Here is a 19,379-nt window from a genome sequence, read left to right as displayed (position 1 = left end):
TGACTTGTTGGATATAATGTACTATGACTTTTTTCGATGTACTATACTATGACTTTTTCGACATACTATACTATGACTTATGCAACATAATATATTATGACTTTTTTTGACATACTATACTATGACTTTTTTCAACATACTATATTATGACTTTTTATGACATACTATAGTATGACTTTTTATGACATACTATACTGTGACTTTTTATAACATCTATACTATGACTTTTTTCGACATACTAGTCTATGACTTTTTTTCGACATACTATACTATGACTTATTCGACACAATATATTATGACTTTTTATGACATACTATTCTATGACTTTTTTCAACATACTGTTCCATGATTTTTTATGACATACTATGCTATGACTTTTTTGACATACTATACTATGACTTTTTCAACATACTACACTAGGACTTTTTATGACATAGTATATTATGACTTTTTATGAAATACCATTCTTTGACTTTTTATGACAAACTATACTATGACTTTTTATGACATATTATTGTGTGACTTTTTTCAACATACTATGACTTATTTCCCACAGACAATAATATGACTTTTTATCAAATACTATGCAAACATGTTTTATATACTGTAATAAAGCATTAAAAAAAGTCATACTCCGACTATTTATGATTGTTTTTTTTCGACATGTTGTTCTATGACTTTTTATGACATACTATACTATGATTTTTTTGAGAAATATTGTACTGTGACTTTTTTCACACACTATATACCAATATTTCATTTCCAAATATTATGCTATGACTTTTATCGACATACTATACTATGACGTTTTTCGACACACCATTCTATGACCTTTCCAACATTCTATACTATGACTTTTAATGAATTCTTCAACATCCTATACAACTCAATTTACTTTTTCTGACATACTATATGTTGCATCTTCGGTTTCTGTCCTCCATGTCTGCTAGATTCACCTCCATCTCTCGAAATGAGTTGCTTCCACAGTAGTTTTTAGGACGTTCACGTACGATCTGAGAGAGCCAAGACTTGCATTCAGTTAGTTAAGCATGGATAGCAGTTAGCTTCTCATCATTGTGGACAACCACTAATCTGAGACTGGATCTGAGAAAAGCGTGGCTCGAGGTAGCTTTTCTGTTTTCTCCTGCATAACAGCCACTGCAATAGCGTCAGTATCGCTGCGTTGTGCTCTGCCTTTGAATGCCATTCCACCTTAAGTAACTATATCAAGCATACAGTGGTAGAATAACGGAGTAGGAACCATATAAAACAACTATTTGGCAAAATTGGGCTAGGATCTTTGGCTCAAGCCAACATTCACGTCCAGCTGATCATGTGACTCTCACTATACTTTAACTTTAATAAGACTTTTTTGTCATACTATACTATGACTTTTCTATTAGCAAATTTTAGAAGTTATTTATAACCATTTAATCTTGCGCCATTGATAGCCGCCCATCTGACTACTTAAACTCAGCACCAAGTCTTGCCTTTAAAGTAAATAGCTGAGTATATAGAGTCCACATCAATCCCCTTACATTGTCAATAAATATAGAACAGAATTCTGTCTAACTTTTATTAATTTACAACCATTTTCAAACAAAAGGTTAGGTCATTTAGAAACAAAGGTTTGAGATCAAAAACACAGTTGTGGATATGAGATAGATATCTGTAAGAGGATGACTGCTGTTTTTAAATTAAAAATCCACATTTTAAAATGAATAAATATTTTTTCTTTTGCTCCTCTCCATCTGGTTTATAATACAGTAGGGGATAAAAACAACTGGCAGGTGTCATGCAGGTGTTCCTTCTTTATACAGTCTGTGTATATGTCTTTATGCAAGAGTGTCCTGGCTCCACGTTCATACTGTACCTTACAGTTTGAATGTTCTTGGTCTAAATTTGGCTGGGTGCATACATTCTGCATCTGATGGGAACTGGAGTCCAAACATCAGGAAGGTTCTACAGTAGAAGTTTGTGCTTTCTGCCGTCATTGTACTCCTCCTGCTCCCATGAAGACGGTGTTAATGGGAGGCAGCGAAGACACCAGGTCCTGCACCTCTGACGATGATGGCACACGTTGCTGAGAGAGCAATGCATCCTGGGAAGTGAACAGAGAAGAAACTCCAAACATGCAAGGAGCAGATCCTGACGTAGGAAGGGAATGATCTGAGGAGGAAAAAACAGAAATGCATGAGATTTAATTGCTTTACAATTAAGATGTATTTCACATCTCTGAGTCTGTTTTATAAACGTGGTTTACGCACAAAAAGGGGCTGAAAATGTGCGTGCGCCACTTCCCAAGCAAAGGTTGTGATTTATAAAAAACAAACTAGACGGGAGAATGTGCGAGTCCTCCACAAAGCTCTGACCTGTGCGTACACAGATGGTGAGGTGGTGAACTGATGTCAGACTGCAGAAAGTAAACGTGGGAATAACAATTACACTCTTACTATTTTCAAATATTGATGCCTCACACACGTTTTTTCTCTCCATTTCATCCACATTATAATGAAGATCAAATCCAGCAGTGTTATTTGTGCTTGTATTAAGTGATAATTGTTCCATTAACACCTTGTAAAGTCAGAACTCAAGTCTTAAATCAAAATTTGTTTAGGACAGGTTAAATCGTATCAAATACCTGTAGGTCTGGTATAATATTAATTAATATGTTTATTGAGCCCCAGTGGTGAAATTACAATTTACACTCTATTAGTAATCACTACACACAGGCCTGAAATGCACACACATGCTCAGGACGTATTCATGCACAAATGGAGGGATGCCGGGGGGGGGGGGGTTGGGCTGCCAACCCCCCCCCCCCTAGCGCTCTGAGCGGTTGGGGGGTACAGTCCCTTGCTCAAGAGCACCAGGAGGTGATCTCTCAAGCTATCAATCCACACTCCGTACTTTGGTTTGTATGGGGACTTGAACCAACGACACTGCTGTTTCCAACCCAACTCCCTACTAAAGGAGCTACTGCATCCCCAAGATGTCCCTAAGTGCCATATTGCCTTCACTGTGCAAGAACACGTCGGAATATATTGTGATTTAGAGCAATTCCTGAACGTCTGAGAGGTTTTTTGCTTTTTCCCTGCAAGTCGTCATGATTCTGCGTCACAAAGAACAACTGCCATCATCACTGATGTGATGATAAGCATTCACGAGGTGCTTTGCATTGACTATTTAATGTTAAAAATGGGAGTTTGCAGGTGGAATAAGAGGCTGATTCACATACTAGCACTTGTGGATAATCTGTGACTCACAAAGGGAACATTGTTGACAGATTTTTGGGGGCTTTTGGGCATACGTACACATTAAGTAAAGATCCTACATAGGCCTACAGTTTTATAAATGAGACCCCTGGTCTTTTTACGGACTTGTTTTACTTTTGCCTTCATTTACGCGTTTACCTGCTCCGGTTTCGGCCTCAGTGAAATATGCTCCCGTTGTTTTCCTTCCCGGTTCATCCAGGATGTTGAGCGGATCGTGGACTTCAGAGTATGTTGAAGGAAACGGGCGCAGACTGCCGACGGTGCTGATGACAGACACATGCTGATCAACCAGGGATGCCATGCGCTGGGTGTCCAGGTAACTGCTATTGCCATAGTAACCTGCCACAGGAGGAAATGTTGGCATTGAGTTACTCTTACAGTTTTTGCCGTTTGCTTACATACTGAAATCAAAAGTACTAAACAATTATCAAAACCTTACACCCAAGGAGCAAGATATTGGCCCAGATGTGCACGACTATAAGCACAATGTCAGCCTCATAGTTTTTGAAAATTAATACACACAGCGATCTACAAAACACTACACTGTAAGACATTTTATGTAAAATTTACAGTAACTTACTGGCAACAAGCTACTGTGAATTCTTTTTACAGTAAAGGTACTGTACTTCCATTTAAAGTATTTTATGTATTCATTGGAAAATACAAAACAATTCAATACAACATAAGATTAAAAAGTAAAAATACAGTAGTTTACTTTACTATTTACAGTATTGTAGTGGCTGTATTGTGATTTTTTTACAGCAATGCTTTGACTACTGTGATTTCAACTGTAATAATAAGACCACTGTGATGTTGTCATGTTGACAAGGTTTTAATGTAACTTTACAGTATTCTACTGTACAAATCATATACAGTAGTGTTACTGTGAAATCTAAAGGAAATAAGTGGAGATATCACAGCCGTTGTTTACAGTGTGTACATACTGGTATACATTAGACATAGAGGTATGTCATGGTGTCACTTCCTTGCATTTCCAAAGTACACACCTATGAGCCAATCTGCGAAAGACAGCCATCAAGTACGCAAACACATGATTGCTTAATTGTAGACACACCAATCAGGTTTAAGCACTATAGAAATGCAGCAGGTAAGTCTAGTATTGTCTGTACAGTATTTTCCGATTTTTTTTGTTGTTGTTTGTTTTTTTACTCTAATTGTGATCTGTCCTCGATACAGTATTTTGTGTTTGTCTGTTGGTTGCTGAGCTAACAGTGTAATGCTGTAGTACTGTAGCATGAAAACTGGGACATGTTTTGTTGGGAGTTAGAGTTTTCTCCATGTTGACATGTTGACTGATTTGGGAATATGGAGAAAAATGCATTATTTTTTCCTCAGTCTGCATTGGTAGTGTTTGGTGAACTTAGTTTTTTCTTGAGTACATAATCTACTTCTCCTGACTCTTACTGAAGCCACAAAATAAGCTGACACAGCACGTGGCATCACAAAAAAATTGTCTTTAAAAAAATTAAATTCTGTGGGTGGGGAAAGTTTGAGAGGCTAATTTAACATAAATACCTTGAACTGCTCCTAACTGATAATTTATGGTAAATGTCCATTTATAGCCTAATGTTTTATTGCTATAATTATTTCTGTGATTATTGTTATTCTCTCTCTCTCTCTCTACACTGTATTTTTACGGTATTATTTTCTTGCAAAAAACTACTGCTGGAAATTTCCATTTCCTTGCGGGAGTGAGGCTAAAAGGATTAAAAAGAGAAGTCTAATTTCCACATCAATGCCAGAGTGGGTATGTGGGTATAAAGAGTCTGAGTCTTCCTTACCGCTGTGTCCTGCAGCAGAGTACGTCTGTCCCTGACACCCCCCGCCCGTAGGGTTCAGTCCAGCCCCCACGAAGCCAAACCCCTCTGCTGAGTCCAGAATCTGAGCTGCTGTCTGAGCGTCTAGTCTCTGCTCAGTCTGAACCGGATCTGAGCCTGAACTGTAGCTGGATGTGGGTCGCAGCGCAGAGCCGTAAGGTGCCAGGGAACAGTTGTTGCCGTTAGATGAGTGATGGGCTGACGGGGGATGATGGCTGAAGAAGACGTCTTTAGTCAGGTGTTGGTCATTGAAGGATGGGTACCGGGAGAGATGGTAGGCCAGCGATGAGGCCTGAGACTGAACCGAAGCCAGACACTGACTCTGATTCGGAGGTCTGAAAAACAGATTGAACAAATCTTCATACTTATTAGGCAAAGGCAGCACAGTGGCAGGTCTTCCTCACAGCAAGAAGGTTCTTGGTTCGGATCCAGGTCGTTCTGGGCCTTTCTGTGTGGAGTTTGTATGTTCTCCCTGTGTTTGCGTGGGTTTGTAGCCAGAGTTTAAAATATTATTCAACAAAACTGTTTCATTTTTATAGGCAAAATTCAGTAGAATAGACCTTTATATTAATTAATAATAATACAATTTAATAGAATGCCACCAGTTTCCAGAGGAAACCAGACTTTATGACCATATTTTACTGAAAAATGTAAATATCCATGATTTACCATCTCATAATAATCTGATAAAATGAACCAAGTAAGATTGTCCAGTATCCTTGACATTGACGTTCACTTCTGGCACCGTATGCGTGTCTTTTTGCCGATTTGTCTGTTTCCTTCTGCTTTCTTTATGTTGGAATCTAAACTCCGGTGGATTTCTGGGGACCATGGTCCTCAGGTCTCTGCAGAAAGCTGGCTAGACTGTTCGTCCAATCTGAGTTTTCTCTCACCTGACTAACACAACTTTTGATTGTACACATGTTCCACCAAAACAACTTCCTTCCCGCACGGCCCAAGACGATTGTGATTGGTTGAAAAAAAATGCCAATAAACCAGAGCATGTTTTACCCCCCATCCCAGAATACAATATGGACTAGCCAGAGCCTCCTCCGCAGTGCTGTGGAGGAAGGTCTAGCAAAGCAAGACAAGGAAGATAACCACAAGAAAAACATCATCAGTCCATACTGTCCATCATATGGACATCATATGGACCATGTCCATCAGAGACAGGACTGGATCTTGTAATAAAATGTCAGTTACCACTCTGAATTGTCTGGAAAGTAGCCTAACTGACCTGAGAGCAGGCTGGTAGTTTGAGCCTGAGGAACCGCTGGCTGGATGGAAGTAACTAGAGCTGGTCTGAGGTAAGCAGTGGTACAGGGTCTCCGGGTATGAAGAGCAGGGGTTGAGCTGGGTCATGGTGCTGAGAGAGGACAGGCAGGAGGAAGAGGAGGAGGAGCAGGTGGATGAGGAAGGAGTGGTAGTCAAGGGTCTCCCCGTCATGGGTCCCTGGTTGATGACGGAGCCTCTGTGCACTAACCCTGCTGGAGAGATGGGGGGCGTCATGAGGGGCCCGCTTACCTGAGAGAAGTCCATCTGACCACCTGAGCGGGAATAAGGAAAACACACAGGGGCCGTTAGTGTTCACTTTACAGGATCGTTTTATTTAAAGATGCACTAATCAACATACTCTCCAGCATTTTAGCGTCTTTCTGCTCCTGATCCTGGGTTTTTAATGGTCCATATCTTTAAAAGGTGCAGTAAGCGATGCTGCGCAAAGTCACTAGATAATAATAATAAAGATAATATAGCTAAATTATATTTGGACTTGGCGAAAGAAAGAACTACAACACCATGAATAATAAAAAAGAGCATTAGAGGTAGCATTGCATGGACGTAGGAACATTAAGACCTGAGAGAGCACAATTTGAATGTTCTCAGTGAGTTCCTCTGGCATTGAGTAATGCTGCTCATTAACTATGCCCTTGTAGCTGAGCTACACCAATCACATCGGTGCATCTGATGTAGGCGGGGCCAGAGGCCAGCTGCACCAATCACATCGGTGCATCTGATATAGGCGGGGCCAGAGGCCAGCTGCACCAATCACATTGGTGTATATGATAGGACATTTGTTGCTTTTACCTGACACTATGAACCCAGCAGACTCTGTCCCCTGGTAGATGACAGTGCTTGTTTCCAGACTTTGCTGCTGATTGGTGGACAGAGACATGTAGGCGTGTTCCACCAGAGACTCATTCTTCACTGATTGGTCAATGGCAGCACTGGCCTTGTTGCGATTGGCTAGAAAGCAGGAACTGGGCGAGGCCATGAATGCTGCTTTACTCGCATCTGAAAGTAACAAAGTTAATATCACATCTTTAAAAATAACAAAAGTCAGTAAAAGTTATGTTAATGTTAATTTACCATTATTGGTTGATTTTTTTCCAGTAAATTAAATTACAATCAAACCCCAAATTTATTTTCCTGAGCCCTTTTCCCTGCACTTTTATTTCCTTTACTATATTTGAGAGATGTTTATTACTGCACTGTAAATGCACAGAAAATTGGTTCACTTTTGTTCTTTTTTGTCTATTTTTGTGACATTTCTTTTCAACTATGTGTTAAATTAAATGCTGTTTTAATGTATCTCTATGCCTTATGTAAAACTACACTCATCATGGTATTTGCTTATTTTCCTAATGTACTGTATATTCTAACATGAATATGTATGTATATATAGTATGTACTGTATATACTGTATATATACTATATAATATATGTATATATAACAAAAGATAATCATTATGATACTATGATGTAGAAGGATTTCCATTCAATTATAACAACAATATTATACATAACAACAATGATAGTTTTGTCATTGTTACATTATCCTATATTTAATTATATTTCATTGACTGCATTTTCTTGGTTTTATGTATTTTTTATTAATCCCATTATGACATGTTGCACATTTTTAAAGTGCCATAAAAATAGAATAATTGTAATCCTACAACGTTTGTAACCTCTGTAAAGTGGTTTCACTATGTCCCTGACTTTAGACCTGCAGTAGATTTGGGTTGAGCTTACGTATGTCTACTTATGTCGGCAGCTAAACTTCAGCCTCTGTCTGATGCTTGATACCTGCATTTTTCATGTATTTGTCCAGCAGGTTCTGCAGGTCCTGCTCCTTGTCGTTGTTGAACTGAGTCTCCAGAGCCAACAGGATGTATTCGTCTAACAGCATCCTGATCAGATGGAAGGAACCTGTCAATGTCGAAAAATACAAATGAAAAACAAAAGAGGGAATTACACCTAAAATTATGAGGCAAGGCTTTGTTTATGCAGATATGATTTTAACGTCACTTACACTGCAATATTGTTTCTTGTATCATGGCAACCGCACTTTAAACTACCTTTATTTGACGCCATTTTGCTGACTTTCAGTCTACCATATAATCATTGTCTATTGTTTGCCTGTATTTCTTGTGTGTTTACTTGTTTGTGTGTTTTTGTTTTTTGCTGTTATTGAAGAAAATGCTGCTGCTGTAATAACAAAATGTCCCCGTTGTGGGATGAATAAAGTATAATCTAATCTAATCTAATGTCAAATTTCCAGAGTCACTTGACTACGTCAGTGTATCTTCTTCTTCATCAACAGCTTGACCTTTGCATCAAGCTGGTCTTTGTTTGACCTGCAGGGCCGCAGCTTTAAAACCCGTCTGTGTGTGTTTGAGCTCCACTGGGACTCTTTAGACCAAATGGTCAGTGTTGATTCACCCACACACGTTTTCTCTGTGTGTGCGTGTGTTTGAACAGAGAGCATGCGACCCGCAGATAAGACTTTGTTTAATCAAGGCCAGCCTGGCCATTTAAATTTATGGCGCTATTGTAACAATCTGCTCCAATCTGGCTCATTTTAGCCGTGTGTGTGTGTTAGAGTGTGTGTGTGTGTGTGTGTGTGTGTGTGTGTGTGTGTGTGTCTGTGTGTATGCACGGAATGATGTAGATGAAAGGAACACAAAATTAATTTGCTGGGTGACAGTTAATAATTCGGCAAACAATAGTCACCATGATGCCTTTTTGTTCAGTATGCAGCGTTTATAAATTGTGTTTAAATGTCGCCTGGTTAACCCTGGTGTTGTCCCCCCAGGTCAAAAACTGACAAAAATGTGACATTTTCGTCCCTTTTTCAGACTTTTTTTTAGTTTTTAATAACACCACCTTACTAGTTGTGCACTACTGTTTGGAATTCATGGTCAATAACCCTCATTTATATAGAAGTATACCTAATATTTGAGTTAAAAAAAGCAGAAATTATGAATTATTTTGACTAGTAATTGAATGAAAGTGATCAATTGTATTTGCAAAGAGCGTTGTAAGGAATCCAATCCATTTCTTGTGGTAATTTGGTTAAAAAGAAACTCATATTTTAGATATACACTCCTTTTTTTGTTTAGGGGTCAAATTTGATCCAAGGACAACAGGAGGGTTAACAGTTTTGTTAGCACCAGTTAGACCATAGTTCCCCTAAATCCTGTTGCTTTTGGTATCTTTGAGTTAAAGGTTAGGTTACACATTATATTGTGATTTCAGGATTCATCAGTTTAAGTTATGTTTGCTCTGATCTGATCGGATGGCATGCAAGATGAAAATCTAAATCAAAGGTCTGAAAATTCATTGAATAAATTGTGACAGTTATTGCACTGGGTAACACTGCTGGAAGAAGTACTCAGGACGTTTATTAATTAGTATTCATCTCAAAGATTTGCAATAAAATAAATGTCTGTTAAATCACTACAGTGTTACAGTATAGTATATAAATCACTGAATCAGGACCACTGCAACTTCATGTATGAATATGTGTAACTGTGTGAGTCTAATTACAGTCTTCCTGCAGAAGAGAGCATGTCTCTCTCAAGGAAACAGACCTACATGCATGGCATGTTAAGGATTTGTTACTTTAAAAATGTTCTTACCAAAGCTGGAGGCGTTGTTGAGCGTCAGGTTGTGCATCACTCTGGCACCAAAGAAACTCCACCTGAGGAGGAAATCCTGAGCTCGCTTCTTCAAAGATCGACCGCTCTGTTTCCCGGGCTGGTCAGAGACAGAAAAGAAAAGACCGCTTGGTGGCACAACAGGACATTAAGCAGGACAAATAGGAGTTGTCTCCGCGGCTTTGTCCTCCACAAAGCCGAATGGAGCAGCTGTTACCTTGATGACTTTATGCTCCACGACCGAGTCCAGCCACTCGATGAAGGACTCCACTGTGGCGTTCTTCCTCAGCAGCTCCTTCAGCTCCTGAAAGACATTGATGGAGTCATCTGGAATAAAAAAGAAGAGACAAGTTGCTTTACTATATATTCAGCAGGGTCTCGCCTGTTTAGTAGAACAGAAACAGCTGCTGATTAATGCATTAATGCATTATTATTTATAATCTAGTGATGTATATTATTCTGAATATTTTGCATAATTACAGCGTCTCAAAATCAACTCATTTGTGCCTCTTGGACAATTAAAAAATCGGGGTTTGAATAACTGCAAACATACTTGTTTCTTCTTGACATAGTTGTACTTTCTGTTGCATCCTAGTTTGGTAATGTAAACTATATTTTCCCATTCAGAATGTTTTATTGTCTTTCCATATTTCTTATGACTGTATTTTCTCGGTTTTTTTCTTTGTAATCTGACTTGATGACACTGAAAATAAGGGTCGCCCCTCAATGATCTCTCGAGGGTAAATAAAGATGGAATGAATGAATGAGTGAGTGAATGAACGAATGAATGAATGAGTGCATGAATGAATAAATGGATAATAAATACTTAGATTTTAGTCCTTGAAGTATATTTTGATGCTAATACTTTTGTGCAGTTATGTAAGATTTTAAATGCAGCACTTTTCCTTTTGACAGAGTATTCTCCCTTTGCAGTGGTCCTACTTTTTCACTTGAGTAAATGATCTGAGAACTTCTTCCACCACTGTCCAGCAGCTGTCTTACACTCAGAGTAAATGTCTGGATCCTGGACTCCAGTGGCGTTTATGCTGAGCAGAGGCTGTGAGCTGATGCTGCTGAGATCCACGCTGTCGATATCCAACACCATGCTGGTGACTACTGCCTGGTCAAACAGCGCCGGACGGGCTATCTGGAAAAAAGGCCTCAGAAATCATTCTCACGTTTATTTCGACACAGTAAAGTAATGAAAAATCTCTAGAGTCTATTCTGTTGTTCAGTAAACGTACCTGTGCCAGATGTAGGAACGATGTCTGTCTTTTCAGGGAGGAAACAAAGTGGCGTGCTATAGGGAGTTTCTTGGCTGCAAGGCATTCTGGGAGGTTCTCCAGGGAGGAGGCCAGCCAATGCTCCCAGTGTTTGGCAAAGTTGCGGATATCTGCCAACAGACTGATGAATAACATTTATAAAGATGGATTCCCAATTAAATATTGAATCAAAGCTTTTCTTTCTCATTGTAGATCAAAATAACTGCTTTTGTTTCACATAAGACTTTTCTCTACAGTGAATAAAGTGGGTTGAAGTATAACTGATGGCAATGATGGCCAAAACGGGGCTAAAGCTTTTTGACAATAGGGAAAATCCCTTCCAACATGCTTGTCTGTTTCCAGGACAGGGGAGGGTTTTATGAGGGTTTTATTTAATTTTTTACTTGCTTGCACCAGCAATTCATTTGACAACAACACATGGAGTGCAGATGAAGTCACAAACCTTTCAGGCATCTCCTGCATTGTAGCTGGAATCAGAACATCTGTTAAAACCTGAGACAATAATAAATACATTATTAGAGTGTACACTGTTAATCCTGATAGTAATCTTATCAGTAGTCTTGCTTTGCCAGACCCAAAGCACGCTTGATGTTATCAGCTATCTTATCAGTGAGTCAGAGAGGATCTCACTCTTCTACCGGTAAGATGTTATATAAGTTACCACGGTGATGGTAAAAGAAAAGATTTTTCTTGCTTAAGACACTTGGCTCAGGGAGAGGGGGAATTGAACATTCACCTTTACACTTGCAAAAAAAAAGTCTTCAAATACCAGGGCAGCAGGCATGACATTTTTTAACTAATATGTTAAAGCTGCAGAAGGCAGAATTAAAAAAAAAAAACGCCAGATTTTAATGCGAGTGATACCTCTTCTTGCAGCTTTCCCTCTCCCCTCCCATCGATGGAGCACAGGCCTCCGCGCAATGTTGAAGAGGCGTGTCAACCAAGACAGCCCCTCCTCACCCAGAGCTTTCAGCATTTCTGGACGGATCTCATCAATCCCTGGGGCTTTGCCACTGTGGAGTTGTTTGACTACCTCAGCAACTTCCACCAGGGAATTTAACAACAATCCCCCATCCTCCTCCAGTTCTGCCTCTACCATAGAGGGCGTGATATCTGGATTTAGGAGTTCCTCAAAGTGCTCCTTCCACCGCTCTATTACCTCCTCAGCTGAGGCCAACAGCGTCCCGTCCTTCCTGTACCCAGCTTGGATAATTCCTCGCTTCCCCCTCCTGAGGTGGCGTTTTCCAGAAGCACCTCTGTGCCAACCGATAGTCCTTCTCCATGTCTTCTCCAAACTTCTCCCACACCCGCTGCTTTGCCTCTTTCAAGGCAGAGCATGCAGCCCTTGGGGCCCTTTGGTACCTTGCAACTGCCTCTGGATCCCTCTGGGATAGCATAGCCCGGAAAGACTCCTTCTTCATTCGGACGGATTCCCTTACCACCGATGCCCACCACGGTGTTTGTGGGTTCCGCCCTTTGAGGCACCTGAGACTCCAAGACCACAGCTCTCCACCGCAGTTTCAGCAATGGAAACTTTGAACATAGTCCACTCAGGTTCAACATCCCCAGCCTCCACAGGGATGCATGAAACAGGGGCCTCCTCTAGACGTTCCAATTTACCCGCAGCATCCGTTTGGGCTTACCAGGTCTGTCCAGAGTCTTCCCTCAGGCCCTGACCCAACTCACCACCAGATGGTCATCAGTTGACAGCTCTACCCCTCTCTTCACCCGAGTGTCCAAAACATGTAGCCTCAGTTTAGATGAAACGTTCATAAAATCGATCATTGACCTTCGGCCTATGGTGCTCTGGTACCAAGTACACTCATGAGCATCCCTATTTCACAATTAACCAAAATATATGCCATGTGATGAAATCTGTTAATTTTGTTTTAATAATGTGCTCATTAAATCATACCTGAGACTTCATGTGAAACAAAACAGGAACTTACGACATACATGTCTACACATTTGGAACTGTGCATTCCTGCCATTATACTGCAGAAATAAATATCCTGTAACAGTGTTTCCTAACAACCTTATAGAGGATTGAGTCACAGAAGCAGAAGATGTCCACTATAACGGGGTTTTCCAGCAGCGGCAACAGATGGTCGGGCATTCCCTGCCAGAAATGGAGCAGAAAATTCTGGATCTGAAAGAAAACATTTGAAGAGTCATATCTAGTGTTAATGGAGGCGGATTTTACTCTCTTCCGTAAGAACAATACAATTCTCTCGTGTGACAGTAATCACCTCCTCAAAGTTGATATTAATGGCATTGTCCAAGATACACTGGCAGTGTGTTTTATACATCATGATCAGAGTGTCCACCTGCAAAGACACAGTGAAGATCTGACATTAAATTAATTCACACAAAAAACTATAATAAAATCAGTAGCAGCCAGCCCATTAAACAACTACTGTCAATGTAATTTTGTTAAGAGTAAATACATTTGCGACATCTAGCATTTTATGTATGTCAAAATTAAGATTATGCCTTTTCAACAACAACGCAGCAGGTAGATCAACACTGCCAAGCTTCTTGTTTGTTCACGGTAAATACAGAATTTACCCATACCTCAAAGTGAATCACTATGCATCACCAACCTTTTCTCTAGAGATGTTTCCCTGCAGCAGAAGATGCTGAGCGTTGGGGAAGTCTGGGAGCAACGTGCCAGTTTTAGAGCTCAAAGAATACTTTCTGGTGAAGCCTCCCTGAAAGAAATAACAATGTCATCATGTCCCTTTTTCCTTTAGTTGATCTTGACACGAGTTTATTTAAAGAGTAACTGTGGCCTAGTGCTTGCTCTTGGTGGGAATTGTGGGTTTCTGTAAATAACATCATAGAGACTTGACCTAGACTAATCTAGACCTGCTCTTTGTGGAAAGCGCAATGAGATAACTGTTGTTCTGATTTGGCGCTATATAAATAAAATTGGATTGAATTGATTTAACTTAGCGGGCCTCTGAAGGAGGTTTTTTGGCAGACCTCCAGTTGTGATGTACAAGTGTACCCCAAGATTCTGTGACATTGTTGTTGAGTGCAGTTACAGATATACAAGAGGATATTTCTAAAATAAACTATCTTTTACAGCAGATCCAAAACTCTATTGTTCTCTCATTTGTCTTTGGATGAATGTTGTTTATTTGGGGACATTTAAACACTCCCAATTCACAAATTCCCAGTGACATCTTTCAACCAGAGAGGGCAGGAAAGCCTGGTGAAGAGTTACTCCTTAAGTGAGAGTTGCGCTTTTCTCTTACCTCATTCTTGAGCTTGCTTCCGGAAAATCTGCAATTAAAAAGGAAAAAAATGTATTATTTGAAAATATAAATACATTGGGTTTTGACATGAGATCATTAAAAAGTAAAAATAAAATAAAAACACAAATGCAAATATTTTGAATATAAATTCTACAGCACAACGTGATTTTGAGTTGACAATTTTCCTATTAATATGTGTTTTTACGTTCAAGGTTGCATGTAATTTGTCTAATACAGTACATTTTGGGGTTTATTCTAGATGGACCAAACAGACGGACTGAGTATTTAACATGAGTTGTAAAAATTCAACAGACAGTATGAGTGTCATCTGCAAAGATTGAGAACAGAACAGAAAAAATACAACCACTGTGCAATAATGCTGCATTAAAAAGCTAAAATAAAATCATCAACAACCAAAAAACATGGAGATACAGTGTTATGTGCATAAATAAATCCTGTTAAATGTTAAGTTACCTAGTCAAACCTTTTCCAGAATACACAGAGTGATAGTAAGCGCTGCTCTCTTTGATGCCAATTCCATAGTAATGATATCTGTATAAAGCCAAGATATTGACATCATTAAATATGACAACATTTTGGAGTTGTCAGTTACATGAGAAACGTTTTGCCAAAATTCATATTAACCCTTGTGCTGTCCTCGGATCAGATTTGGACCATTATGGAGAAGAAAATTGTGTCTTTTAACTAAGATTTCAGAAATAAAACGCGGATTGTTCCACACAACAAGTAAAATAAACGATCAGCCCACTGCTCTCTTTAAATCTGGATGTTTTCTTCAATTTTATGGCATTAAAATTTTTTTTTTTATGAAAGACCATTGAAAAAAAGTGACTAAAACTTTAAAAAAATTAAATGGGTTCAATTTTGACACAGAAAAACATATATATTTTAATGTTTGTCACTTTTTCACATATTTGTAAGTTTTTTGACATTTGTCACTGTTTGTTTTTCACATTTTTGTCACTTTTTTGACGTTTATCACCTTCTTCAAAGTTCTTTCATCGATAGTTTTTTCTTCAAACGCTATAACATTGACAAAAAGTTGCACGGTCGACGGGAAGACAACACAAGGGTTAAGACAGAAGTTTTCTGCAATTTCTGCATTACTTGGAGTGTCCTCTGGTCCCCAGTCTTCTTGTTGTTAGAAGAGGAAACTTCTGTCGGATCGTCTGATGAGAAAAGGAAGTAGAAAGTTCTGGTTAGACCTGGTCCATCATCAGATCATTGTCTTTGGATCAATATTAGGATTCTACAGTACCGTCATAAACATTATGTAATGGTTGTAATCAGGGCTGTAGGACTCGAGTCCGGTCTTGGACTCCAGTCCGGACTCGAGACCGTTTTTCTATGGTCTCGGACTTGTCTCGGACTCACTAGTATTTGGACTCTGACTGGTCTTGCCAAATATGGCTTTAGGTCAGGACCGAGTCAAGTTGTCTTTATTATGTTGATAATAATATTGGAGGGAAAGGGAAACCCAAAATGATTGTCTTGATACTGTCATGCATAAGACCTTTTTTCTGTCCTTACTGATGATGTAATCTATACAATTTTAATTTGTTCCCTAAAACTAACAAACTATGATGAAATATGTTTCCAGATCTTAGTTATCGGCTTCTGATGTTTTCTGGCTTTCTATTTACACACACACACACACACACACACACACACATGCACACACGCACACACGCACACACGCACACACGCACACGCACACACACACACACACACGCACACCTTTCCAAATGTAGCTGCACAGGCCGGCTCTAGCTTCTCCTTCCTGCAGAAGTCCAGGTAGTGAGCGTAGAGGATACATCGAGGCAGACACACTCCTTCACACACAATGTAATTTTCTTCCAGCCTGTTGAGATGTACATCAGTTAAAAAAATACAGCAAATGTACACTGAATGATAAAACACACCCAGTTTTTTGTTTTTACATATTAGAGGGACACAATTGAAATCCGTCACATTAGAATCAGGTTTACTGAACAGATGAATACAGCGTTAAAAAAAGAAAACGTTGTCACGTACACATAGTACAATGTAGGAAAGGTGTATAAAAAAAACATCTGGAAGCTTAATGTTGCAGCCAAAGTATGTTTTGTAATGAGGAGAAAGTCTTTGCAGAGCCTGGAAATGTCTCAAAACTGCTTTAAGTTAACTAATAACCTCAACTCAGACTACCCGAAAGTTCTACCAACCCCCATCAGCATTTTGAACGATTGACGAAGGAAGTTTTTAATGATAAAAAAGTTCTTTTTTAAGATCATTTTTCAGCTATTCAAGCCTTTATTTCCACAGGACAGATGAAGACATGAAAGGGGAAAGGACATTCAGAAAGGGCCGCAGGTTGGAGTCGAACCTACGGCCACTGCACTGAGGACTAAACCTCTATATGTGTACACCTGCTCCACCAACTGAGCTAACCCAGCCACACAAAAGGTTTATTTTTGTGTTAGTTAGAAGGAAATATCTGTAAGAAACTGCTCTTAATAATGCAACAGTCCTTTTCTATTTAGTTCAGTTGGACCATGCTGGAAGAAGAATGCTGGGAATGTTTTCCATTTGTTTTTTTAATTTAAAAAGCAGTTTTTGTATTAATAGAAAACTGAGAACAGCAAAAGTAATATTTCACATATTTTCCTCATATTGTGCAGGAATAGCCAACACACACACACCTATAAATATGGATAAGTGCCTTTACCACTGCAGAGTGAGTTGTGTCTGCTTCTTCTTGTCCTTGATGATCTGACTGATGGTCTTCCTGGAGGAGGAGAGGCTCGGTTTGAGGGTCAGGTCCGGGTTAAAGTCCACCAGGTCTTGGTCTTCCTCAGAGGACGGCGTCTCATTACTGTCCTCTGCTTCTGAGAAAACACACAGACAAATATAGTAGCTCACGAGAGAGAGAGGGGTGTGTTTTCCACATAACTTGACTTTTTTCAGTATGGCTGACACAGATAGTGGTCTTGGCATATCCTGTCCACAAGAGACAGAAAGTGGACTTCTTCCCCTCTAGCATCATTTCAGTCAATAACCTTGAATATGTGCCCAAATCTTGAATAAGTTCTGCAAAGGAACATTGCAGGTTTTATTTTTAAAATTTATTTCAGTTTCAGTGTTTCTTCTTTTTTATCCAGCATGATGCATTGCAGTTTGACAATAGACAGACAGACAGACAGACAGACAGACAGACAGACAGACAGACAGACAGACAGAGAGACAGACAGACAGAGAGACAGACAGACAGACAGACAGACAGACAGACAGACAGACAGACAGACAGAGAGACAGACAGAGAGACAGACAGACAGAGAGACAGACAGACAGACAGACAGACAGACAGACAGACAGACAGATAGATAGATAGATAGATAGATAGATAGATAGATAGATAGATAGATAGATAGATAGATAGATAGATAGATAGATAGATGGATACTTTAGGAAGATTGTTAAAACCTGAGGAAAAGTTATTATTTTTGCGAGATAAATGAAATTCAGCATTAAAAAGCACGGTGAAAACTGTAGAAATTAGGTTTCATGTTGAGCCACAAAATGAATCAAAATAATAACTTGTTCTGCATTTTACATGTGAATTTAAAGACGATCATGATATCTGGTGGATTTTTTCCCCCTGATTGCTCATATTTTACTTACTTTTTAGTCATGTTCAAAATACATCTTTTCCTAATGTTTATGTATCTTCATCATCCACTTTATTCACATATGTGGGACAAAGAAAGTATATACAGAAAATAACTGGGATCTTGTTGTTGTAGCACCACCATGTGGTCAATTTGGGCCATTTCATTTTTTTTTAACTGAGCAGCAGATTTGAAATGTAAGCACAGAAAACAACAAAAATCCCATTTAAAGGGATGGTTGAGTGGAGATTTCTAACAGGAGAAGTTAACGATGAAGAAGACACTGACACAAAACAGTAACAGTGATCTGAACTTCCCACAGCAATAATAGATCGAGAAGTGTTGTTTCATTACCTGATTTAATCCCAGAATCATCCTCTTGGTGAAAGTGTGTCTGTCCGTTGAACTCTGTGTGTGTTTCTTCTGGTGAGCTGCACAGAGTCTTGGTTAGAGAGTGAATGAGGAACACTTCATGCCTGGCTGAACTCTCACTGCTGCGTTTCATCGGCATAGTCACACAAAAATCGATAAATCAACCGAAGACAAAGATGAACACTTAAGTCAACATGCTGTAAAAAAAAATATATATATATATATATACATATAAAAAAATAAGTCCACTGCAGCTCGTTTGACAGTCAAACGTTCACACAAATCCAGAAAAAGATTTAAAAAAGAAAAAGATTACAAACACCACGTCCGATATTTTTCATCCAACCAATGAGAAACCAAAGAAAAGTGGAACAAGCTGCAGTTGATGACCCTGACGTGCTGAGCAGCCTAAGACTAATGAAGCCGAGCTGTAGGGGGGGGCAGAGGTAATGAAGCCTTGCATTCATCATATTTACAGAAGACTGGGGCTAATCCAGGTTATTAATGATTAACAGAGAAGCCCTGATCCATCTGTTCCTCCATCCATCCTGCCTCCCACACTCAGTGGGCCTTTTCTACAGCACCATGTTACATATCTAGCCCATGTGAACCAATTGTTCATTTTGCTTTCACGTGTTTTGAAAACTTAACTATGTCCAGTTTGAATTAACCCAGACTGGGTTAACATTATTGTGTGGCAGGGTTTATGTTATGTTACAGGTTCATTTTAAACTCATTTGACA

At 39.3% G+C, this 19,379-nt stretch overlaps 1 protein-coding gene across 1 annotated transcript; it reads right to left on the bottom strand.

Annotated features, from left to right (window-relative positions):
* Positions 1–1,693: 1,693 nt before the first annotated feature.
* On the bottom strand, positions 1,694–18,809 carry rfx6 (regulatory factor X, 6). The gene is made up of 20 exons (XM_034899712.1): positions 18,619–18,809; positions 17,325–17,484; positions 16,355–16,478; positions 15,725–15,786; positions 15,071–15,148; positions 14,597–14,624; positions 13,940–14,047; positions 13,586–13,663; positions 13,372–13,485; positions 11,779–11,828; positions 11,298–11,457; positions 11,056–11,200; positions 10,271–10,380; positions 10,036–10,153; positions 8,201–8,323; positions 7,199–7,405; positions 6,351–6,660; positions 5,078–5,448; positions 3,414–3,614; positions 1,694–2,169 (listed from the first exon to the last, which is right to left on the bottom strand). The coding sequence occupies exons 1-20, from the start codon at positions 18,773–18,775 to the stop codon at positions 1,991–1,993; spliced, it is 2,883 nt and encodes a 960-aa protein (XP_034755603.1). The 5' UTR covers positions 18,776–18,809; the 3' UTR covers positions 1,694–1,990.
* Positions 18,810–19,379: the final 570 nt, after the last annotated feature.

Source organism: Etheostoma cragini, chromosome 18 (genome assembly GCF_013103735.1).
Source record: "Etheostoma cragini isolate CJK2018 chromosome 18, CSU_Ecrag_1.0, whole genome shotgun sequence".
NCBI classification, from domain to species: Eukaryota; Metazoa; Chordata; class Actinopteri; order Perciformes; family Percidae; genus Etheostoma; species Etheostoma cragini.
This window is presented reverse-complemented; position numbering and strand designations above follow the sequence as displayed.

What these genes read in the sequence shown, in the direction of transcription:
- rfx6 (XM_034899712.1), bottom strand. Translation starts at nt 18,775, where the DNA reads ATGCCGATGAAACGCAGCAGTGAGAGTTCAGCCAGGCATGAAGTGTTC. An exon ending in CGTTCCTACATCTGGCACAG is followed by an intron (nt 11,201 to 11,297) that starts GTACGTTTACTG and finishes CCTTTTTTCCAG; the next exon opens with ATAGCCCGTCCGGCGCTGTT. An exon ending in CTCTGCTGCAGGACACAGCG is followed by an intron (nt 3,615 to 5,077) that starts GTAAGGAAGACT and finishes CTCCTGTGGCAG; the next exon opens with GTTACTATGGCAATAGCAGT.